The sequence below is a fragment of the Lycorma delicatula genome, chromosome 9 (genome assembly GCF_047948215.1).
Source record: "Lycorma delicatula isolate Av1 chromosome 9, ASM4794821v1, whole genome shotgun sequence".
In the NCBI taxonomy this organism is placed as follows: Eukaryota; Metazoa; Arthropoda; class Insecta; order Hemiptera; family Fulgoridae; genus Lycorma; species Lycorma delicatula.
Window position 1 is genome coordinate 99523433 of NC_134463.1, and position 26321 is coordinate 99549753.

At 28.7% G+C, this 26321-nt stretch overlaps 1 protein-coding gene across 1 annotated transcript in view; it reads right to left on the bottom strand.

Moving 5' to 3' along the window:
• Positions 1-221: 221 nt before the first annotated feature.
• The window catches only part of Dfd (homeotic protein deformed), a 119767-nt gene continuing 93667 nt past the window's right edge, over positions 222-26321 (bottom strand). Inside the window, exon 2 of the mRNA XM_075375017.1 lies at positions 222-906. Within this exon, the coding sequence (XP_075231132.1) occupies positions 386-906 (521 nt within the window). The 3' untranslated portion in view covers positions 222-385. The remainder of the gene's footprint in view (positions 907-26321) is intronic.

Consider the following 26321-nt stretch of genomic DNA (forward strand, 5'->3'; position numbering starts at 1 on the left):
GAAGATTACACATTACGTTTTTATTGCGACATCGTGCAGCGGTAGCATCATAATGTTAGGATAGTGATAGTGGCTTAGAATACTGATAAATTTAACATATCAGTTAGGAACAAATTTGCTGTTATCACGTAATATTCTTTAAACAGAAAATTATCATAAGGAATTTTATGTATTAATAAATTGTTTATTATTAATTGTACTTTTAAAGCTAACAGCCAATATTCATTTAAAAAAGAAAATAAACTAGAAAAAAATAACTGTTAAAAAAGCTACTGTTAACCGTATTTCCGATGTGTCTTCGATAGCAGTTGCTCGTTTTAAAATAATGTCAATAATAATGGAGTCTAGAAGTCTTATGCTCGTTCGCGTAATAATCCTGCGAAGGTTATAAGGCGGTAAGTCCGTAATCAGAAGTCTTGACTGGAGGTAATGGCGGTGGATGTACAGAAGGATGTAAAGGTGTTAGTTGCTGACCGAGGACGGACGGATGAAGTAAAAGACCAGGATCTGTGCCGTCATGTGGCGTCTGTACTAACATATGTTCTTCCATTCCTGGTATTCCTTGCGTTTGTTCCTGTACTGATGTGTTATTACCGCGACGTCTGTCGCCGGCACGACTTCTTGAAGATTTTTTATTCGAATTGGGTGTACCGCCTTGTCCGGTTTTCCTTCTAACGTTTTTCGTATTTGGTAATTTATTGTCTTTCTTCCACTTCATTCTTCTATTTTGAAACCATATTTTTATTTGTCTTTCTGATAGACATAATGTATGCGCGATTTCTATTCTTCTTCTTCTGGTAAGATATCTATTGAAATGAAATTCTTTTTCCAATTCTAATATTTGGTGTCTTGTGTACGCTGTTCTTTGTCTTTTCGGTTCCATTCCAGGTTGATATGAGCCGTTCGCTGAAACAAACAAGAAAACCGATCGTAAAGCATAACGTATAAAGATAAAAGAAAATCAAATTTATGTAAAGGATTACATTAAATTGGAAATGCGATCAGACTATGAATTATCAAGTTTAATGAAACATTTACACGATACTATTTTTACTTATTTATTTTATTTAATTCGACTTTAATTTTGTTGTTAACGACGATCAGCAATGAAAATTATCAAAAATAATTAATAATTGTAAATTGAACTAAATTTAAACGTATTACATTGCATAATCCAAATTATAAAACATATCTAATACTCTAACAAACGAGGCACATCTTAACACTTAAATATTATGAAGTATCTGTTTGTTAGATACCATAACCAAAACGATTTGCGACGAAACATTATTCAATCTTGAATAAAGATACAGATTATTTCAATTTAATCATAATCTTGAGTATAGGTAAAATAACTGCTTAAAAGCATTTCTAATTGTCTTTGTCGCTTAGTCGAATCTATCCTAATAAATCCCGCTTAAATATTTGTCAAAAACCTCAACCCGTAATTTAACGATATCTACAATAATTTGGTTTCATATTTATTTATTATTTTACGGCTTTACCAGGATTTTAACCTACTTTAATCGATTGGGAATCTGACTCGACAACCAAGCATTTATTTTGAATTATAGATATATAAACACGGCAACATTTATTATATTAGACACTATAACTTTTCTTATTTATTTTAACCATTATATTAATAATAATGATTGATTTAAATAAGGTTAAACTATCTAATAAAAATAGTATAAAATTGGGGAACAAAATACGGCTTTGTAAAAAAATTCGGGAACAAATCATTAATTATATAGTATATAATCTGGGCCCCTATTACAGTTAACCTAAATATCTTTTATCTAAAATATACATTGCGTTCGGTAAAATTAAATTAAAAATATACATAAAACACACATAAAAGTAAAATTAAAATTAATAAGAATTAAAGAGTACTAAAGTAAATTAATGAAGATAGAGCTGAAAAAATAATAAATATGTAATAAAACTACTGCATTTCATAAATAAGGCCGGATTCTGAAAACAGCTTGAATCAATATGCCACATCCAACAAAGGGTAGTCGACATTAAACCTTACAAGTGATGATGCCTTTCACATAAGGAGTGATTGTATAGTCAAAATTTCTACCATCAGAGAAAGCAATTCTGACTGGTGTCGCTTGTATTTTAAGTGTTTTACTTCCTTTACATTTCTGTTAAAGGTTAAATTTTATTGGGCTTATCATTAAAGTTAATAATTTTGAATAATTTTATTTAATAATAACACTGAAAGTAAAATTTTATACGTAATTACGACAGAAACAATGCATAAAAATGGCGTAAAAATTGCTTGCTGTTTCTCCAAAAGGAATAAAAAAGTAGGTCGTTAAATATCCACATTCAGTTTAGAAAATCTGCACTATGCATAAATATTATGCAATCGCCATAATGAAAATTTAAATATTAGACAATATTTGACAAAAGACCAATAAATTATACGCCTTGAATCGAGATAACCCTGAAAACTGAATCAGTTTAGTTATTTTTTTTTTAACACATTGTACTGTTTAGCTTTACTCCTTGTCACCATGGAAACAGTATAATGCATAATGTTCATCATTACTTCAAAGAATTCAACTTTCGAAAAGTGGTTTGGCTTCTACCGCGGTGTTTTATATATACTACGGTCATAAGAAAGACTTAGATGTACGTGTGTAAGATGTATCGTTATTTTGTGGAAACGGTAATAATAATGACGATGAAGAGATGTATTTACATTTTAATGTCCGTAATGAAAAAAATAAATAAATAAACAAATTTCGTGTAACATTAAAATTAAAAAAATTAATTCTGAAAACAAAATCTGCCAAGAAATTAGTACATTCCTGGCATTGGTTATTTATTCATATATTCTTCCATGAAAATAGTTTGATTTTTTTACGTTTACTAAAATAAATGAAAGAAACTAAAAAAATTCCACTGAAAAATATACAACCCATAAAAAGTTACCTAAGATTCCTTTTTTGATTGGGAGAGATGAATTTTTATTGTAATATTAATAGTAAAAAATAATTATTTAAATTTATTGATAATATTATTAATATTTAAACTTTTAATAATATTGAAACCTTAAAAAAAACAAAAAGAATTTAAAAAAATTAAAAAACCTACATTTTTAAACTTTTATTGGCTCCCCCAACCATTATATTGTTCCTAAAATATGTTTTTTGTCCACTCACACTACTATGCCCAAAAGAAAAATAAGATACAATAAAAAATTCAGTTTAAAAAATATGCAAAACATAAAAAGATAGTTTTTTTAATTTTTGGGGAATTTTGGGCCAATTTTTTTTAAAATTGTAAAATAATCATGGACGTATATACTAGTAGGGTAATTTTACAAAATTTTGTGGAAATTAATCGAAAAAATTGTCATTTCCCGGAGATACCAATTCCAAAATTTTACCTACAAATTGCCCAATATACAGGAGTCTCTGAACAAACTTTCATCAAAATCGGTTTATTCAGTGAATAGTTTTATTAAGCCTCAAACACCTGACACTTACATATGTACTTAAATACAAAAATTACCCCCACTCACGTTTTGTTGTTTTTTGACTGATTACAATACTTTCCTTCTTGCAGCTACGATACCAGAAAAGTAAAGACAGTTTTACAGTTTTTTTCTCGAGAAATAATTTTCTTTGTCATCTGTGATTCAAACATACATGCAATTTTTTAAATAATAAATGGACAAAAAAAAAAAATAAGCTATTTTTCGTGAAATAAATTTTATACTATATTTATTTACAACGATTATATATATTTATTTACAACGACCTATTTATGATAATACAAAAAATCAAATCATGGTAGCTAACTACAGCACTGTGAAAACGAATTGATAAATTAAGGTATAATGGAAAGTTGAATAAAAAAATACCGTATTTAGAAACAGCTGGTTAAATAAACTTCATTTAGGCTTACAGCGTCTAGAGTTCCAGCGTTCAAATTCTAGTAAAGAAAGTTACTTTTATACAGATTTGAATACTAGATCGTGGATACCGGTGTTCTTTGGTGGTTGGGTTTCAATTTACCACTCATCTCAGGAATGGTCGAACTGAGACTGTACAAGATTACAATTCATTTACACTCATACATATCATCCTCTGAATACCAGAACGGTAATTTCCGAGGCTAAATAGTAAAAGAAAGAAGAAGGCTTACAGCATGCGGAGAGGTTATATGATTTTGGAGATTCTTTTGTACAAAATATGGTATAATTTAGTTAGGCAAAATTATGCCAAAATTAAAGATATCATTAAAAAAATGAGTTAAACAGAAATTATGTTTAACAATTATATTATTTATGATTTTTTGCCTAATATTATAACTAAACGTAAATATTTTGATTAATTGAAATCATATTGGCTGTTTCCGGGGTAGTAAAAAGAGTTTTTTGAATTAAAAACTTTTTTAATCTAAAGTTCGTTATTTTTAATTACCTATTTAAAGGGGTTTATGTTATGCAGAAATACTCCAATTTTTCCAGGAATTTTGAACACGATGGGTACCTTTTAAGCACAATTTTTTTTTAAAACCCTACGGTGGGTTTTATTTATTTTCTTCTAGTTTGTCTTCGGGAAGCGGTCCCGAGAGTTTTCACTAACCACATATTCTACTTATTCTTTTTACCTTTTCCTCCGTGGTTATGGTTAGACGCTAATTACATTCATGAAAGTAGATAAATCTACTTTTCTTGTTATTATTAAAATTTTACGGACGTGAGATCTTAATTATAAAACGTTTTTTAACCTTGTGACTGTAAAATCAGTACAACCTGGAGGTAATAATAGGATAAAGGTAGTAAAATCTTCTTTACCATGCATATAGTGTAGCTGATATTTCAAGAAAATCTAGAGAGAAGACTTCCTTTTTCTGTTTAGCCTCCGGAATCATCGTAAGGTACTACTTCACAGGATGGATGAATATATGTATAAATGTAAATGAAGTGTAGTCGTGTACAGTCTTAGGTCGATCATTCCTGAGATGTGTGATTAATTGAAACCCAACCACCAAAGAACATCGCTATCCACAATCTTGTATTTAAATACTTATAAAAGTAACTGCCTTTACTAGGATTTGAACCTTAGAACACTCGACTCTGAAATCAGCTGATTTGCGATGACGAGTTTAACCACTAGATCAACCCGGAGGGTAAAAACAGTAGGGGAAGATATCCTGAGAAAAAGTTAAGGAAAAAAGTAAAAAAAAAAGCGACTTGATATAATCTTTGAAAAAGATGTTGAATAGGACCGAAGGAAGAAATTGTGATATACAAAACAATTTCGTTTATTTAGTTTAGTAGAAAATTATTCTGTAGAAATATTACAGAAATATTATTCTTCCGTAGTGTATTCAACGAAGAGGTATACGCTTTTGATTTAATATCCTTCCCCCATTTCTACAGCGATTCTATTGAAACTTTACAGACTGTTTAATAAAGGTTTTAAATATTTTCTTTAAAAATTTCAACCTCTAGGATTTATAGAAAACAAAATGGTGGCATTTAAATAAAAACATCAATTTCAGATAAACCATATTTTTTATTCAATATAAAATAGTTGGCAAAAATGATTAAAAACAGATGACAATTAGAACTAATATAATTAAAAACAGTTAGAAAATTAGTCATAATTATGACTAATTAACTTGTTTTATTCAATTTGAACAGCTGTTCAACTATACATCATCTGTTTTTAATCATTTTACCAGCTATTTTGAAATGAATAAAAATGAGGTTTATTCTGAAATTGATGTTTTATTTGAAACCCGCCATTTTGTTTCTATAAGTCCTAGAAAGTTGACATTTTCACAGAACGTTTTTAAAAGCTTAGTTAAAAGGTCTGTAAAGATTCAATAGAATCGATGAAGGAGTGAGCCAGAGATACTAAATCAAAAGCTATACCTCTTCGTGGGATACAATACATATCGGATCCGTACTATTCAGAGAAGGAAAGGAATGAATTATGTCAATCCACGTCATATTCGTATCACCCGACCGAAGCCGGTGACAACCAGTACAGATAAAACGAAAGTGCCTTATAATTCTATGACCTTATAAATATTTATGTAATATAATAAAATAATCTGATTTTACATTACTTGAAAATAATTTATTTATTCTAATAAGGTTTTTATGCATAGTGTAACTTATAAAAAGGAGTAGAAAAAAGCGAAAGAATGGATGAGGAGAGGAAAATATGATCAAATTTTTTTTGTTGTGGCACTCTTAAATATGACACATGGTTATCATTAAAAGGGTTAAAAGTTACTATCACAACTAGATAAAATTACTTCATGAATTATTTATTTCTATTTCAATAATATAATATAATGAATATATTTGTAATCTAAGCAGCATATCTAGAATGATATATATAATCTATTTTGTTACATATAACCTTCAGTCAGATTTTATTATACTTATATATAATTTTTTATATTATAATATTTACCGGCAATGAGATGTGAAGTTTATATTGACAATAAGATATTTGTAATACTTGCAATTATAATTATGTAGCAAAATTAATTGTTTCTTTTTCTCCAATGATAAATCAAAATGTATTCCGGAAGTTATAGAAATTGATTATCTCGGAGACTTTTGCATACACATAGATTTTATCAACAAGAGAAATATATTAAAGGGGAAGAAGTAATTTCTCCGCTATATATACAAATAATACCATAAACGTTTAAATTAAATTATTATTATTGCTCATTTATTAATGAATGCTCCTTTAAGGACTCTTCCAAGTAAAAGCATTCTGAGGAAGGGTGGTTTGTAGTTTACTTTTTTTTCGAATAAAGGGTTATGACTCTTTTATTCGGTTAGGGAGAAACTCAAATGCTTACGTCATATATAAAGAGGGATACAATAAAGGTAAAAGTGAAAGAAAGAAATTAATAAAAATATATTGTCAATTAATATTATTTAATATGAACCCTAATAATATATAGAATGTTCCAAGAATAATTTTATACTTTTAGTAAGTCAAAGTAACGTCAACCTTAACGAAAAGGGCTTATTTTCCATAATTAAACTCTAGCTTTCTAAATACTACATTTGATTGCTATTTGAGTTATAATTCGTACTTTTCCTTAATTCGAGCATCTCGTAAAAAAATTTGCATTAAGTAAAAGAATAATGGACTAGTATAAATCTGCAACAACGTACTATGTAATCGACAAGTTTTAATCTACAATGAAATAAAATTAATAGCTAAATATAGAAAAGGTATATATGTGTACTACTGATTTTATAAATTATCGGGCAATGGCAAATACCAAATTCAGACTGAAAATGTATTGTATCAATATTCATAACCAACCAATTTTAATCCCCGTGAAATTTGTTAATTAAAATAATTTAATAAATAATTTTTTATTATTTCTGCATGGATAATATTTGAAAAATTTCAAATGCCTAAATGAGTGGCCTCCGTGGCACGAGTGGTAGGCCTATCATCTGGAGGTTTCGGTTTCGAATCTCGGTCAGGCATAGCATTTTCATACGGTACAAAATTATCACTGCATCTCATCCTCTGAAGCATTACCTAACGGTGGTACCCCTGAATAATAAAAAAAAAATGTTTAAATGACAAAAATAATTAAAATTAGATAAATAATATTGTTATTTAAGATTTCGCCCGTAAATTATGTAATCAAAGGGATTGTATGTTATTTGTGTGCAGTAAGAGTTTAAAAACCACTAAAAATTTAAAAAAAGCAAGTAGTTATGGTGAAATGTAAAGTCTTTACCATTTCTTATCTTAACAAACATACCAATATTTTTAAAAAACTTAAAAACGTAATTGTAATAAGTTTTCTTTTTTAATGGTACAAATTTGTTTATTTTAAAATTTTTATGAAATTATCAGTGCACATAGTGAAGAAAAATCACTTCTCCCCTTTAATACGCTTTTCTTTTATTGGTAAAATTTACATGTGTATGCGGAAGTCCTGTGAAATAATCAATTTATTTTTTTTAAATTTGGCAAAGTCATATAAGACATGCTTAAGAGAAAAAATAAGCATAATTACCAAGTTAATCTTTAAGGAGTTGGAAAGGAGTGAAACCCTAAATAGCTTCTTTTTTTTCGATTAGGCTAACTATGGATCATGCTGACCCTCGTAGGAGAAAATACCCCCCTTGTGATGATCCCGGTCGCCACACCACCCCCTTCGTTCCTAGCCCTGATGGACTTTACCGGAGGTCGTATTTTAAACCCTTTAAATTTGATAACAACACAACAGTCATCAGTTTGACCTCTGTCAGGATGCCACCGATGCAAACGCCTCGGCAGACATTTCCATCAGTCAATTTGCACAACTTACTGTTGCCTTTGTATTGCCTCTTTCAACCACAACCACCTACTATAACTTACAACTCTTAACTATGAAATTAACCGATTCTTGAAAGCGCAACTCTCGCGCCTTCCACTAACACCGAAGGTTTCACACAAAAACTCTTACTACACCTTACTTCAATTACACTGTGCGCTCTGATCATTAATTGATTGAATCTTTGAACACCAAAAATACTACCCACATACCAACAAAACAAGTGTTGATCGCAAAAACGACAATCAAGCAAATTATTTCTTCCGGGTTCTTTTTATTTTCTCTAAATATTATTTCATTTTTTTCGCGTGTTTGGGTTTTCTCTATTCTAGTCATTTCACTTTGGTGCGATTCTTTTTCTTCCTTACAGTTTCAAACTCATATTCGTGTATATTTTCTTCTGAGTAGGTTCCTATCTTTCATTTCCTGTTTTTGAATCGCTAAGTTTGGTAATTCTTTCTTCATTTGTTGTAGATATACTTTTGGTTGCTTTTCTGTTCCCAGATTTGAATGAATATTTGTTCATTTAGTCTCTGTTTATTCATTATGTACATATGGCACAGGAATCTGTCTCCTTCTTGTTAATGTTTTTATGATGTCCTATATTTTTTCATACAGTTCTTCATTGAATTTCAGCCTTCTTCTATTTTCTTGTGACCTAGAATTGTTCTCGGTGTTCTTCCTTCTATTTCCTTTAACGGTTCCAGGTCGGTAAGGTGTAACGTTTCACTTCCGTATGGTACCATTCGTCTCACCAATTTGGCGTAATGTCTTGAGTTCGGCCCTTTTTGAGAGGTTGATTTGATATCTTCGGTCAGAAAACGTAATTTATCCAATATCCTTCTTTCTTCTATTACCTCTCTATCCGTACAGTTGTTATCCCTGAAGAGGTAATAAACAATTATTTATTAAATTATTTTTTATCAAATTTCAAGGAGAGGAAAATGGGTTGAACCTGAATTTAGGTACGAGTTTAATGCATTTTAGATCTGATTGAATTCTGTATTTGACTTTGCGTGATTATTTACTAGAAGGGTCACCAATAAATAATGAATGTATGTTTAGGATAACCTACATAAGGCCATTACAGTTTTCAAATTTTATCCAGAAAAATCATTTACACTACCTCCATTTTTTTATTTTTTTTGGAGAGCCTCCAATATTTTTAACCTCCATTATTTTTGGAGAAATATTTCTTACGATTTATTAAAATATTACTAGCACACAACTTCAAAGAAGTAAATGTGAAATTGCTTTAATATTCTTTAAAACCTAATATCTGATCAATAAAATTAGTTACCATAAAAATTTATAGTTTTATCTTCTTGGATATACAGCACATAAAATTTGAGTACAATCTTTAAAGCAGAACTGACCATATTGTATTTTATGTATACCTTGAGAATCGAAAATATCGCTAATTGTTCTTAAACAAAAATTAATCTATTAAGGTTATCTGTTACATCATCCATACAATCCTTTTAATTTAATCTACCGGTTATTATACATTTTCCCGAGAAAAAATTTCCCGAATGTAACTTTTTTGAGTAAAAATCTTCCCGAGTATGATTATCCCGAATAATTTTTCTTGAATGGATTTTACCAAAAATATGAATTCCAAATTGCGCAAATTACAATTTAATTAGTAATTTTAATAATATAATTTATTAAATCTAATTTAATTTTTAATTTTTTTCTGGAAAATAAACATGTACACCGCTTTCAATGCGTGTGATTTCAGTTGGCGCTTAGTTCATAAAATTTGCTGTGTGCAAATTTTATATCACAGCTTCTTTGATAATAGACAGATGATCGATCGCTAATGGACCTTTTATAATTTCAATACTGCGTTAAAACCTGTTATCATCCTTCTCTTGCATTCTTTTATTCTCAATTAAATCCATGTTCTATCCTTAATTTATTTTATTAATTACTTAATTTTTAAACTATTAATTTTGTATAAATTATTTGTAGATTAGGATACATTATAACTCTAAATTTTGTTAATAAAAATGTTTTTTCATGGGGACCGAATGTCTTCAGAAAATTTAACATATTTGACAATTTGTTTACATTTCCCCAAAATGTTTCGCTATTTAGTTTTATTTTTATATTTTCTTTATTTTGACTATTTATCTTAGTTTGTTTTGTTTTTTGTGATCCTTTGTGTAACTGCAAGAATTGCTTCTTGGTGTTTCCTTTCTTTTATTTTTATGTTTTTGACTTGATCAATATAATTTTTTGGACTGATCAGTGTTTATATATACTTACATATACAGTACAATATGTGTATACATATGTATATACTTTTATTGTATGATTCTTACAGAAATTCAAATCGAGACCTCCTTTCATGTCATTTATTGATTCTAATCAATGAACTAACGGTTCCGGCTGATTGGGACTGATGATGATTATAAATACTTGCAAAAACAAAATAAATAAAAATGACAATTTCAACATTCGAAAATTATGCATCCGGGAAAATTAAAAAAAAATAAATTTCCAAAAATCAGAAAAACGTCATTTAGCAAAAAAGGATCGGTACGTAATCTACTATCATGTTATCGATAAAAATTAGGTTGAATATTTGTTATTATAAAATAATTAAAAAAAAAATTTTAAAGCGAATATTATTAATAAAACCGCTTCTTTTGACGTAAAACATAAATCTAGATGTAAATACAAAAACTTAATGTAAGCTTTTTAAAAATTATTTTTATTAACTTTAAAGTTTCTTTCAAATAACTTTATTTCCAATAACACTATTTAATATGAGAAACTTCACCAAATAACCATAAGTAAACAATAAATAAGACGAGGAGAAGCTTTTAAAAAATGCAAACTAATACGTCCGGTTGTAAAAATTAACTATTTTTTTTTTTTATTTTAATCAATTTAAAATACAGATTGTTTTATATTCGTTCGAATTTACGCGAAGTTTAATTAAATTGCTTCTCTTCCTACTCTTCTTAAGCATCATTTCGAAATTATTGGTACATTTAAAAAAAATTGATTATTTATTTGGGGGGGGGGGGACTATATTGTTGAGAAATTTTAATTTTAGATATTAAGGATATTGTCCTAATTGCTAATAATGATTACGTTAATTAATGCAAAGTTGGTTTAAAGAAAAGTCGTGCAAGGTCAGATTAGAAACGTTAACATGGTTACGTTGGCCGTAACTATAATTCTGAAAGAGTTTTGATTGAAAGCGTCAAATATGAAATGTCATAGACGGATTACAGAACTATATGTCCAGCTGCTTTGTTGTGTAAAAAATTAAAAAAAAAAGAAGTTTAATATGCAAAATTAAAAAAACACCAGGTGTTATCACAGAATATAAATATAAGTAGCTCTTCTGTTAAAGTTTACGTTTGCTGTTCAAATATCTGTTCTAATTCAGATATTCTGTTCTGTTTTATTTATCCAAGTTAATCCCGAAATATCGAATCTAGATTAGATTGAGGTTATGGTTTATCTAATAGAAATAAAACGGAGGAGATTTGTCTATATTACGTGTTAATCTTGTATTATTAGTGTTGATTAAAATTTCAGTTTTTAACAAGGGTTCCCGAACTTTTTTATGGAAATGGATATTACAAAACGAATATTGAAAATTGAAATAGTTAAACCAGGATGTACCAAAAATATATAAGATTGGAAAACATAGACGAAATAGTTAAATTACACTGATAAGAAAATTTGATAATATGTGAATTGAAAAATCGAAGTTAGAGCAGAAAAGTTAGGTTGTTAGAAACTGGAATTATTGAATAGGTTCAATATAAACTAATAACAGATTCTATAATTACTATTGTATATTGATATTTTCTACACGCACTGTTTCGAAATCAATTTATATATAAAACTTTTCAAATCAGAAAACTCAAAAAGAGCACAAATATTTTATTATTAATCTATACAAAGAAATGAAGTAAGAAAAAATAATATTTTTAAAAAAGAAACCAAGAAAAATTTTGTTCCGTAAAACCATGTGATAATTTATTATTAATTATAGACAATTAAACTGATAAGAAATTAATTTTATTGTAAGAAAAGGGTGTTATTTGATCGTCTTAAAAAAGTACAATTAAACAATTAAAAATACGTAACTAAAAGAAAAAAAGAAGACATTTACAAGTATATGTCGTTCTGTTTTCCAAAAAAATTAATTAAAAATTTTCTTTATATTAAATATTTCATTTTTTTATGTTTACTTTTTAATTTTTCCAATTAATTTAAATACATTTAATTCTGTAATTTATTTGAATTATGCAATTCCTAATTTTTTTTTATTATAAAACTAATTTATATTAAATTTTAGGAGGTTATCTATATTCCTAGATGAAATTTTAATCTTGTGGAACGTAATAAAATAATGACATTTTAATTTTTAAAATCATCATTATTGGTCCACAATTGGAAATTTCAATAAATAATTTTTTTAATACCTATTTGAGTTAATAGACAATGCTAATTGGCTATTAAAATTGTCTTTTTTTGTTAAAATAGTGTTCTTTTTTATAAAAAGGAGAAAAAATTACTTAAATTTTTATTGAGCTATATTAACTTTTTATTTACTGATAATTTAAATTAAAAAAAAAAAAAATATCATTTATTGATCAATAGTTATCATTAAAATGAATATGTTTTGATCATCTATACTGGAAAATTTAGGTTAATGTAATTTTTCAATACCTTCCAAAACGCAATTCTTTATTCAGATTGTACAAGTTGAATAGTGTATAAAAAAGTGTAAATTTTCCATACACTAAAACGTGTTAGATAGTAGATCTTACTACATTTTTATAAACTAATTTATATCATTAACATATTTATGTGAACTATGTTATAATTCAAGCCCTAATTCTTAATTTTTGTAATATATATATTTATATATCAGATATTAGAAACAAATTTTTTTTATTAATATTATTTTAAAAGTAGAAAAAAAATGTTTTTTCATAAAATAATATTAAATGATGTCTAATTACCTTCATATAGCATCTGATTTTTCAATTTAATGCGTTGATCCCACGCAACTAAAAAAGAAAGAAATGAATGGGGCCGTTAAAAAATAACAATTTAATTTAAAAAATACATTATTTTATGATAAAATATTTAATTAATGCATAATTTTTTCTTATCATCCATTTTGATATTGGAAATTCTTCATTTTTTTTAAAGTATAATATTTATGAGTAATTATTAGTTTGCGTATTTGGATTAGTGTACTGATATTTTACTGCTTTGATCATTTTATTTACTTTCCCTCCAGTTTTTATTAACGTAAACGATAGAAATTTATTTTGACGGTTTACTACAGTTCACGATGTCATCCTACCACGATGCACAAGCAGCAAATATACTTTGTTCTTAATATATTTATCTTACTTATGTCACTTAACTTTGGTATTTATATTCAAACCGGTGTTTGAATTAGAGATCAGTAGAAATAATATAAATTGAATTAAAAAAGATTAAAAAAATGCAATAAATGCAGTACAAAAACAACAAAAAATCATTATTACTTAAAATTTTTAACGTAATTTTGTTTTTATATGATTTAAATAAAATAATAATATGTTAAAAGAGTTAAGAGCCAAAAAAACAAACAAACAAACAAAAAACAGAACATACGTTTTCTAGAGTTGGGTGAATGAATTTTAAGAATAGTTTTTTAAAATATTCATATAAATGTTAAGCTTAACAAATTTAAGTAAGGTTTTTTAAAAATAATGTCCTCTTCACAGGTACTCTAGCACCCCGGCGAAAAAGACCGAGTCTCGGCGGGGATGCTTCACTCGGGGTGTCCCAGTTAGAGGCATTGGCATAAAGACCGAGTCCAGGCTCCCGGAGTGGGGACCCAGGGACGGGCCTGTGGATCCTACTCTGAGAGTTTGAGGTGGGCGCAAAGTGAGATCCGACCGGCGGGCCGACACGTGGAGGGTTCGTTAGAGTAAAGGACACTTCCCTGAGCTGCGTAATACTTAACTGCAGGATTCGGCCCGGGGGAGAACAAAAAGAAAAAAAAAATCCTCTTCAATAAATTTAAAAGAAAAATGAAATTTTCAAAAAACTTTTCTTATTTTTAACTCCGGTGTCAATAATTAAAAAAAAAATTGCAGTAATTTCTGGGTACCTCTATATATGAGGTATTCAAGTATATGAAATATCTATATGAGGTTTATTTTTTGAAAAATAAATTTAAAACGAAGAAAGATAAAGAAGAAGAACAAAAAATATAATCAAGTTTATGAGATAGGGAGGTTAATTTTTTTGAAAAAAGGTTTAGCGGGATTATTTTTATTTACATTGTAGGTAACAAATTTGCTTTAATAAAATTTCCTCTAAAATGCCTTTGAAGAAAATCAAAATTCTTTTTCTCCACTTCCTTATCAAATTTTGATACAAAATTAATCTGAACAATGCCCCATATATAGAAATATTTGAGCCAAAAATGAAGAAAATTGTTTCGACCAATCCTGAGATGTAAGGCCAAAAGCAGTGTGACACATAAATACATACCTACGCACATACTTATATAAGTTTTTTTTTTGGTGAACTAGTTAGACCCTTAAACGTAAATATTAGCAAAAAATCAATACTCCATTTTCGACATGATCTCCTATAATGTAGGGAAAGTAATAATATATTGAAAATTTATTTTCGTGCACGTGTTAAGATAAGTGTGCGATAAAATTGTAACACGTAGCGCCAGAAGAAACACTCGTTATTTTATTAAAATAAATTGCTATAATCTATTATTAAATATTAAAGTTTATATAATAATAATAATTAAACCATCTGAAGTAGAAAGATAATTTTTGTAGATAAGAAAATCATCATTTATGCACATAGTCGATATGGCAAAAAGATCACTTCTTGATATAAAATTTATAAGTACTGCATCGATTACATCTTCGGTTAAACTCTTTTATTTTTTTTAAGCCTGAATCCGTGAACTAATAAAATTTACATTCACAGCACATTAGAGGAACACGCAAATTATTCTTACATGCACTTTATTTATTCTTGTAAACCACTAGACCGATTCAACACAGGATGCGATTTGATCGCGTGTATTGAAATTAATAAATGATTTGAACGTATATTTGTAACAGATACTAAGTTGTTCATTGTTTTCTCCACAAAGCGTTCTTTCGGCCGTTTCGAAGAGTAGATGTAGTTGCGTTCATTTTGCGATTTATTAAAAGTACATTTCAATAAATTTCAAACGGATTTAATTGATATTTCGTCGTAAAAGATTCTTTATCATAGTCTATTTAAAATTCATTAAATAAGTATCTTTATCCCCCATATATAAATAATTATTTAGTTAACGATAATATAATTTTATAATTCGTGAAATATTATATTAAATTAACGATTTTTATATTTTTTTCAGATATATCATTTAAAAAGGTAACGAACTTTTGGAATAGGTTATTATTTACTAAATTTCACCCCATTTACGTTTGGAACTGATGAAAGCAGTCGTTCCTCTCGGTTATTAATGAATTACGTCGTTGATTCATTGGTAGTGTTTTGTACGATACATCCCTTTACTTTCTTTTCCTGTTTAGCCTCCGGCAACTACCGTTTAGATAATACACCAGAGGATGATATGTATGAGTGTAAATGAAGTGTAGTCTTGTACAGTCTCAGTTTGACTATTCCTAAAATGTGTGATTAATTGAAACCCAACCACCAAAGAACACAGTCTAGTATTCAAATCTGTATAAACTGCCTTTAGTACTTGAACGCTGGAACTCTCGACTTCCAAATCAGCCGATTTGGGAAGACGCGTTCACCGGATTGGTGAACGCGTCTTCCCAAAGGAAGGTAGGTTAATGCGATACATCCTAATATTAATAAATTGTATATACTGTCTTAAAATATTTATTTATTTGCTTTGACTTTCTTATCGTTATTACGAAAGATAAACGATTCGACATTATTGCCAACCTAACTTTGACCAAAAAAGTTTGCTATAAACATAAGCGAAAAGGATTATACTGGTGTATCACGAAGTTCTCCCGGAACCTTCCTAATCTATTCTATTTGTAAAAATAATATAAAAAGTTTACATAAAAATATGCTCTAAAATGCTTATTTGCGAGTTACGGCTAATGAAAGATTTCGTTCACATTTCAGCTACCTATGGTGAAATGTGGTCGTACTAAAATTTTTAGAACGCTAATTAAGGGACAGCATTAGTAATAGCTTTTGACTTGAAAAATCGAATAAAATAGATCCAACAACCATATCTAATGTATTTATTTTAAATTTGGAGTAAAAACCAATAAATTGGGGTAAAAAACCAGTTTTCTTTATGTTTGACGTACCATAAACTTTGTTAAATAGGTAATAAACAAATAACGTTTTTAAATAGTTTATAGACAATTTAATTCTGAACAAAATGTAGTAAGATTAGTTGAACAAAACAATGAAACATTAGAGAAATTCGAATTTTATTTAGAAACAGTACACTAGACCAAAGTGCATTATACATAAACGTTCAAAAATCAAAAATAAGCCCGCAATTTCAACATGTTTCTTGGTACCCTTCTGTACTGATTTTTGTCTTGTTCTATTTAGTTATTCCGGGCTGTCCTTAAGTTGTATAACCGCATCCATACTCCAAAAAATTAATTCCTTATGAGAATATATTTTTGTTTTGTATTAATAATTTTTCATCCACCCCAGACTAAAAAATCTGAAGGTGTCGGATCAGGCGATAATTTACATCCTAAAACTTTTAGTACAACCTTATTTCACGAGCGAAATCTTTCACTAGCCGTAACTCATAAACGAAGCGTTTTAGGACATATGTTTATACGAACTTATCCTTTATATTTACGAGTAGAATAAGTTACAAAAACCCCGGGAGAACTTTGTGATACACTCTGTATAGTAGAAAAGTGACTATTCACAATAACGAAATTTTATTACTCATATACAAATAAGTTAAACACCTTATTCAATTTTTATTTCGTTTTTAATTAGTTTCGCATCTTTTATGTTGTTTTTACCTATCCAGCCTTATCTAGCGAAAGATGTAATACCACCTACAATGAAAGGGATATAAGATAAATAATTATGTAATAAATTATTGTTTAATTAAATTACAAAGCCGCCTTTGTATAATTTTGTTACGCGACGGTGAACACACGTTCCCTAAGTACTTTCTTTGTGAATGAGCATAATAATTAGCCTATCTTATCCAAACACTACCATTTTGTTTATTTTATCAGAAATGTTTAATACATTCGTGTAATTTTCACTAAAGTTTTGTATTATTGTATACCAGTTGCAGTTTTGTTGCGTCCTTGGGAATTTTCGTTCTACTGTTTCTGTAATTCACAATTCTGGATCACCAGGCTATAGTCTGATGCCGGTTAGAAGCTAATAACACACTGATGGTTGCCAGGAAAGTATCGAAGAATCGATAGAATTAAATTATAAAATATAATGCATGAAGTAAAGCCGATCAAGTCTAAAAATTTCAACCTTTCGCACGGTAAGGTAATTTCTTATCTTCTGCAGTTTACACTACTCGAAAAAATCCTCCGAATTTTCCTAATAAAATAAATTTCCTTTTCATGTAAATTATATAATTCTTACTTTTGAAAACTGTCATTGTTCGCTGTTATTACCAGACAAATGAAATGAAATGTATAAAAACTGTTCAAGAAGATTCCTGCTAAATATCTGAGGTATATATATATATTTTTTTTACTAAAATAATAAAATATTATATAAAGTTGAGTCCACGCTTTCTTTTCAAGTTACGATTAGCGAAGATTTCTCCTTGGTCGTCTCTGTTCCAAGGCTGAAATGAGGCTATACTGAAATTCTTGACGACAGTTATGGAACAGTTTTTATTATTGGTAGTAAAAAAATCCACATGACTTACTTGTACACCAATTAAATCCCACATAGATTTTTTTAATAGTATTCTATTTCACTAATATCTAAAATTCTATTTCACTAATAACTTCTGGTATTTTTTTCATTTTTTTATTGTTATTAATGAATTGTTGTTTATTGTAAACATCTTTTTTTACAATCACAGGTTAATAATTAATTATAAATAAATCAATATATTTAATTAAAATGAAAAAAAATTAAAAAAAATAAATAAATAAAAAAAAAAGTTAAAAAAAAAATAAAAAAGATCCAGTCTGATTCGAACCGATGTGCCTTCCCCTTATAGATCCAAATACGAGTATTTAATTATTAAAAATTTTATTTGGTTACAACTTCGGAACCAAGAAAATAAGTACCACTTATGATATATTGTTGAAAAGCTGTCAATGGGAGCTTATTACTGCAGTTAAGAAAAAAATCCAAACTCCAATACTTTTGGATTTTGGACTTCTTTGGATATTTTTGGTCAAGTTCATTGCAATCAAAAGAATAGGTGCACAACTAGATGTTGAAACAGTCCTGAATTCAAAATTTCAACATTCTACGGCTAATCGTTTTTGAGTTACGCCAGATAAATACGTACATATATACGTACAGAAGTCACGCCCAAACTAGTCAAAATGGATTCAGTAATGGTCAAAATGAATATTTACCTTGTAATCTGAAAACCGAAATTTTTCGGGATTACAATACTTATTTGTAGTAAAAATTTTGTAGCACTATCAAATAGTTTCCGAGAAAATATTGTTCTAATTACTAAAAAATCCCTTTTGGCACGCCGGAAGGCGGAGGTAGATTTCACCAGTGCTAAGTAGGGTATAACAATGATTTCCACCTTCAAGTTAAGAAAAATTTCAAATACTCAATAAGGCACTCAATACACAAAATACACACAATACACACAAAATACACTCAATAAGGCAATGATTGCATGTGAAAAAGAGTTTCACATGTTTAACATACGGTAGGCCCCATCTTCTTACAATTCCACAAACATTTTGGTCATCCCTTGCCGTAAGAGATCAAAAATTGTTTCAGACAAAAGTTTTAAGTAATGTTTAGAGGACTAACGACCACTTTAAACAGATTCGATATGTGCCTATTAAGGGAGGTATGATTCTTTATTTCTTCGAAACCGCATTTTTCAAACCCTTGGTCTAATTGTTGGTGATATCAGAAAATACTACTTAGATAAGTTTTAGGGCCTTATCCAAAGAATAGTAGGACCTTTAAACGGATTCGATATTTTACTTAATAAGAAAGTTATAGGAATATTTTGTTTATTTTTTTGATAAAGTTCTCCCATTTTCACCCCCATGGTCCGATTTTAACCGTTAACAAATTCGACCGAGATTTTGGGACAAGTTATTTTTAAGGAACAATTTGAAAGTGATTGGCGCAAAATTACGGCAGTTATCGTGTCCACAAAAAAGTAAAATTTATATATATATAAAATTTTGAGCTGACGGTGGTTTTGGGGTCTGGGGGATATGAAACGTGACGATATGCGAAAATTTTTGAAAGTCAAATCATGTTACCCATTACAATATATAACTTTCTTATGAAGTCTACCTAAAAATTAGAGTTGAAAAGTACACTTCAACTCCAAACCTATTAAGGATCCGCATAAATTTATATCGTTAAATTGTCAATAAATTATAATAATTCAGTATAGAACATAAATTCAGAGAAAACATGTGTGTAAATTTACCAGAATGTAAAAATTGTTGAAAGTCGACTTTTATTAAGAACGAAACTTATTTTGATATAGAAAAATTGTATACTTTTAAACTGTAATTCATTTAAAATTTTGTTAAATATACACTCTGCACGCTAGCTTTTGCCGATAAATTAAAAACATAATAACTCGTTTCGTTATAACTGTAGAAAAAAGTCGTTTGACGACATTAATTTGTTCATTTATTCAATCGATGCGATTTTATTACTGCAAAACTTTTATAAAAATTGCAAAGAAACAATAAAGAAAATTATTATTTTTTAACCAGTATTCAACTTAACCTGAATTTATGTTCGTGCACAATGCTCAAAAAAATTAGAAAAAATATGTTCTGTTACTGCGCAATAAGTAATCCTTTTCATTGTCCTCTTCCAATTTTTGAATTTTTTGATGAACCATTACTGACCTTTTTTTAAATAATATGAATTTCAGTAGAATAAGAAAATGTAAATTAATTTAACGTAACTAGTTTTCATTACGATGGGGATGAATTAGTATTTGAAAGAAAAATTGTTACCGGAAAAAAGAAAAACTGCTGTAACATCTCATAATTAACGTATATTACTTTTGTGAACCAAAATGAACAATTCGACCAATTAATTGATAAGAAATAATGTTAAGACTATTCAATTCATCCACGACGTAAGCGGTGGTTGTGTTTTCATTACTAATTACGGGTTTTTTTTTAAAAATATTTTTTAAGTCATATTGATAATACAAACATACAAACTTTTAAAATAGAAAAATAACATTTCATACTAAAATAAACGTACGATAACTGGAAACGTTTTGCTTCAACAACGCCCAAATTTGGCGAAGTATTCCTAGGAAAATATTTTTATAATCTTTTCATGTTTACCAATGGCATAAAAGTGAGATACATTAAAAAATCGTAAAAAATGTATTAGTTATTCTTTAGTTTTTGAATAAAATCACAATATTGAAATGTATTTTTTTATATTAACAGAAATATAATTTGGAAGTAAAATAAAATCACCCTTGTTTACCATATTTATGAAACGTGTTACTAAGTGTCGAACTTTTTGGCAGGTATTACATGCTAAATATATTGTATTTAAAGTATATAAACCTTATTATAACTAAACATTTTAATTGTTTAAACCACATTTACTATTTTATTTAAATTTTTGTTCTGCATATATTATTGTGTACATTCAGTAACATAAATCTAGTTCATTCCATTACTATTTAATTTAATTTGTAAACATAATAAAATATTTAAACATTCACGGTTTAACAACTTTACACTGAATAAGATTAGTCATCTAACATAAGTTTGATGCTCATATATATATATATATATATATATATATATGGTAATTTTTTCTTTAAAAAACGTTCTAAGGGTAGAAAAACAGCAATGTTTTTGCTATAAAAATTACCATATATATATATATATATATATATATATATATATATATATGGTAATTTTTTCTTTAAAAAACGTTCTAAGGGTAGAAAAACAGCAATGACAAAATTATATAAAATAATTTAAAAAAGTAAAAACTGTTAGAAAGTCTATTTAAACACAAAATATTTACAAGTTATACATTATAAATAACTGTCTAATATTAACAATTATGCCAAAAGAACCCATCAAGTTTACACGTTATTCTCATTACATGGATTTCATAATCTTCTTGATATTTTAGAAACATTATTTTGTATAATGGAAATTTTTTTAAAATTGAAACTTAACTACTGTTTTTTTTCTTCATATATTATCATGGTCATTTGATTTTCAATTAAATTTCTATTTAAATAGAAAACTATTTCCTTGTATATACTAATTATTGGTTCTTTAATAATTTATAATTGAAAAACAAATATAACTAAATTTCTTTCTCTAAGTTAGATGTGTGAAAAGTAATTTTTATACGTAAAGCTGCAGCAAAAAATCCTTTTTTTTTTTTAATAGTACTTCTAATAAAAGTCGAACTAATAACTACAAGGAGGGAGGGAAAACCGTATATAAATAATGGTGGGGATGAAAGAATCATGGCACTGTATAGAGGGAACCGAGGGATGGTTGGACTAGAAAATAGGGGAGTTACCCGGTCGCTTTCTACAAGGGATATAACCGGAACGGGATGAGAACGTTTTATAATTTAGACTGTGAGACGCCCCAGCCCTGCCCTTTTCTCTATCCGGGAGGGCTGAAAGATGCCAGTCATGATTAGATAGAGAAGTAGTAGTTGTAGTATAGGGTATAGGAGGCGGTTGAATATAAAGGAAGGGGCTTAAGAGGGTGAGGATTTATCCTGTCCGCTCTCTCTTACAGGAGGGTCGTTCGGTTGACTATGTGCGGAAAATGGTGAGCCTTCCTGTTTCATGAGAAGCATTTTGTTTCTGTATCGTAAAATTCTACGATATTAAAGTGTAATTTCTGTGAGATTTATAAATTTATATATATAGATTTAATTTACATTAACACTTAATATCTCACGAGTAATAGTTTAGTTAAATAGTACCGATTATTTCTTTATTTCTACGCGTATATTTAAAGAAATTAAACAAAATAATTCTTATATACACATAGATCCGTAAAGTTTTACGTTCAAGTTTCAGTTGCCAAAAGATTTTACCAAAACTTTAGCGAGTGCGAATCGCTACTAGCGACTGAAATATTTCAAATATATGCTAATTTTATAGAAATAATTAATGATCTAGATAAAAACTCTAAATGTTAAATATTATAACTCTAAAAATGTAAATATTAAACATAATATAAAGCCTGCATTTTCAATATTTCAATTAATATTATAAGTTTTACAACGCAATGGGATCTTCACAGGTTCATTTTTTAATTTTTAATATTCCTCTAATTTTTTTTAGATGACTGGTTTGATGTTATTCTTCATTTCTTTCTGTTCTGTGCTAATTTTTTAACCCCAAAATATTTTTAACAATAAAATAAATATATATATATCCACTCTTGTTCTTCTTCTACATTTTTTACCTTCTATAACTTCCTCCTTATTACCAAACTATTTAAACCTGGATGTTTCTTGGTATCTGGTAAATGAACATAATTTATTCTATTAAAAAAATTTACGTTACAAATTTCCATCCTCTCCTATTCTTCTTACGATCTCTTCAGTTAACTCATCAAGCGTTCAACATTCTGTAGTACTACTGCTTTTCTCCTTTGAGTTTTTCTGACTGTCTGACTTCAGAGTACAAAAAAGATGAATAAATTAATACAAGAGAGGAGCCAATAAATGGAATTTACTATATAATACTGCTGAAACTATATAAAGCTGCTTTAATATAATAGTATTTTATACCACCCGAAAAATGCTGTGTAAACAGTAATGGACGACTGTTTAAATATATCTTTATTTACCTTTTATAATTGATTTTATTTCTATAATTCCAGTATATAATATTGTATATAATTCCAGTATACTGCTTAATATTGTTTAGTCAGTACTTAACATTTTTTGTGACTTTCCCGTCCAGAGAGCACTATAGCAGAACTATAGCTCTAGAATGGAAAGTATTGTAATCGGTCCAAAATGGGCACGTGCGGTTTTCACCGGTTCTTGACTTTTTGATACTTAAGGAACCCTAACACCCGGATGGAAATTTTCCTGATTTTAATTTTCGTATGTACGCGTCTATTTTCGGTATCGGCTTCTAAATCAACTGATATCTACGGAACTACTGGACCGATTTTGACCAAACTTGATCACATTACTTTTACATATGGACATTTAATGTCATTAAGTTTTCAATTTTAAAGGTCAAAGGGGTGAGGGTGAAGAGCAAGGTCACCCTCAGTATCTCGAGATTTCGCCTAATTGAGATCATATTTTTCTTAGGCACCATTTGCTAACGATTAAAGCATAGCAATATCTGCAAAAAAATATTTTTGCAAAATCGAACTCACACCCCAAAAAATATTGTTGTAGTTTTCGCTATGTTGTGATGTCACAGGTGAGCGTTAGAATTAAATAAATGAATAATTAAAGTGTAACTCGGTCTGACTGGGTATCGAACTCGATCTCCCGGTTGACTCGGTACCTCGTACGTTAAGCCTCGCGACTACACCAGTCTGCCGACTGTACAAGCGAAGTATGTTCTATGAAAGTTGTGAAATTACATTAGTTTAATTAGTGTCGACCGTTGCTGCTTTGGTTAGAATCATTGAATTAAATAAACGAAAAAATATTTATTATATTTAAATAAAATTATAAATTAAGTGTTATGTGTATGTTTGTGAAAGCCGTGCATCAGAAAAAACCCAGAGTTGTAGGACTGTGTTGTCAGTTTTTTAAATGAGTAAAAGTGCACTGAAGAATGTGCAAATGTTTGAAATAATGTTATATGTGAAGTTTTATATTGCACTTATTGTCCGCATAAAGTATGAATAATAAATGAGTTGCTCTAATTGTATAACGTCAATCAACGTAAGAATTAATACAATTTTTAGGCGTGCCTTTTCTGTAGGAGTATTTAAAGTTTAACGTTTACATTTACATCTGTTCTTAAAAAACCCTTTTTTTAAGGTTTAACGTGTATTTCATAAAGATTATCCGAATTCTTAGAAAAATGGTAATTTATTTCACCCTATTGGTTTACTTATTTCTAAAAACACTACAGTATTGTGTTCGACAAGTGATTTTTTCGTAAAATTTTTACATCGTGTTACTCTAAAAGATCATAATTTTTCATTTTATGTTACAAAATTAAAATAAAAAAATAACACATTTTCATTTTTAAACTGAAATTTTATTACACCTACATTTACCCATTATTATCTTGCGCACTATTTCATCAGTTATATTATTCACTTAAACACGGTAAGAGCCAAATAAAATGTTTTTAATTATTCTAAGCATCAGTACATAAAGAACGTATCAAATTTAAGCGTTAAATTTTAACATTATTTTATCTTTATCACTCACTATTTAGATTATTATAATTTTATTAAATTAAAGAAAATGTTGAACTTACAAAAATGTATAATCTAATCTTCACAAACAGATGCAATACAAGCAGTAAATAATCAGTTTTATTAAATGAAAGGAAAAAATGTCGATTAAGTCGTGCAAAAATTTGAAAAAAATTACAAAACTTTACTCGCCTCTGGGTTGTTTCAAAATATAACAAATAATAGTTTAGAAAAAACAAGCAAGCTACTCAATCATTAAGAGCAACTTCTATTTACAGTAACAATATTTTGCTATATATAATTTTGTGATTGATTTAATTTATTAAATATTTTTTCTCACCGTTTATAGCAAAGAATTCGTTTTACAGACGTTTGACAGTAGCAAACAGTATACAGTTTCTTTGTATACAATTCGAGGCAAACAAATGTTGTAAGCGTTTTTCGGGGGTTCATATTATTCGCTATTTTTTTTTTTTTTTTTTTTTTTTTTTTAATATCGATTTCCTTACACTCCCAGTAATGAGCGATATCTTCAACAAAACCGTCTTCAAAGCCGAAAACACAGTTTATCCGGAAAAAACACGTATTTCACATATGTTTATTATTTATCCTACCCTACTAAACGATATTTGTATGTGTCGCCTTTAGCTTAGCACCGGAATGTACCGATCACTCGCGGAAAATCCCGATTCGTTAGTTTATGCCTCGTGGTGGTCAGGTGTATACTTGTTATATTATTATATATCGATATACCGTATATATATATATATATATATATATATATATCGAACCTTTGGGAAAATTTAATACTTTTTAACCAGATCTGAATTTTCGGATGAAAATCGCAAATATCTCGAAAATGGTCGGTCCTAGCGCTCTGAAAAATTTTTTTGATCCCTTCGTTGATACCCTATCAGCTCCCAGTGGTACGGGTCGGATGATAATATTTTAAAGTGTCACCCGGAGAGCCGTTTGGAAATTGGGGAGGGGGTTCGATGGGGTGCCACCGTAATATCTCGGCAACCGCTCGTTCGATTTTCACGATTAAAACGGCATATTTATTAGCAGGTTGAGTGCTAACTTTTTTACGCATCGGGTACACTCTTGATCAACCGGATCTTGGTTATCCGGAAATTAAATCGTTTAGCGCTATGTTTTGATTGCACTCGCTCATCGCTAAATACGCTCAAACCTATGCGCTGGCGCAGCTGTAAAGTATAAACTTATGAAGACTAAAAAGTATAAAATAAAACATATACGAGGTGTGTGGGAAAAGTAATGAGATTAGTAACACTGCGAGCGATCTGGCAACACTGTGTCTACCGGTCTGTGCTAGACCGGTTTGTTCATCCCTCCCACATGCTCAATACGATTTTCAACACC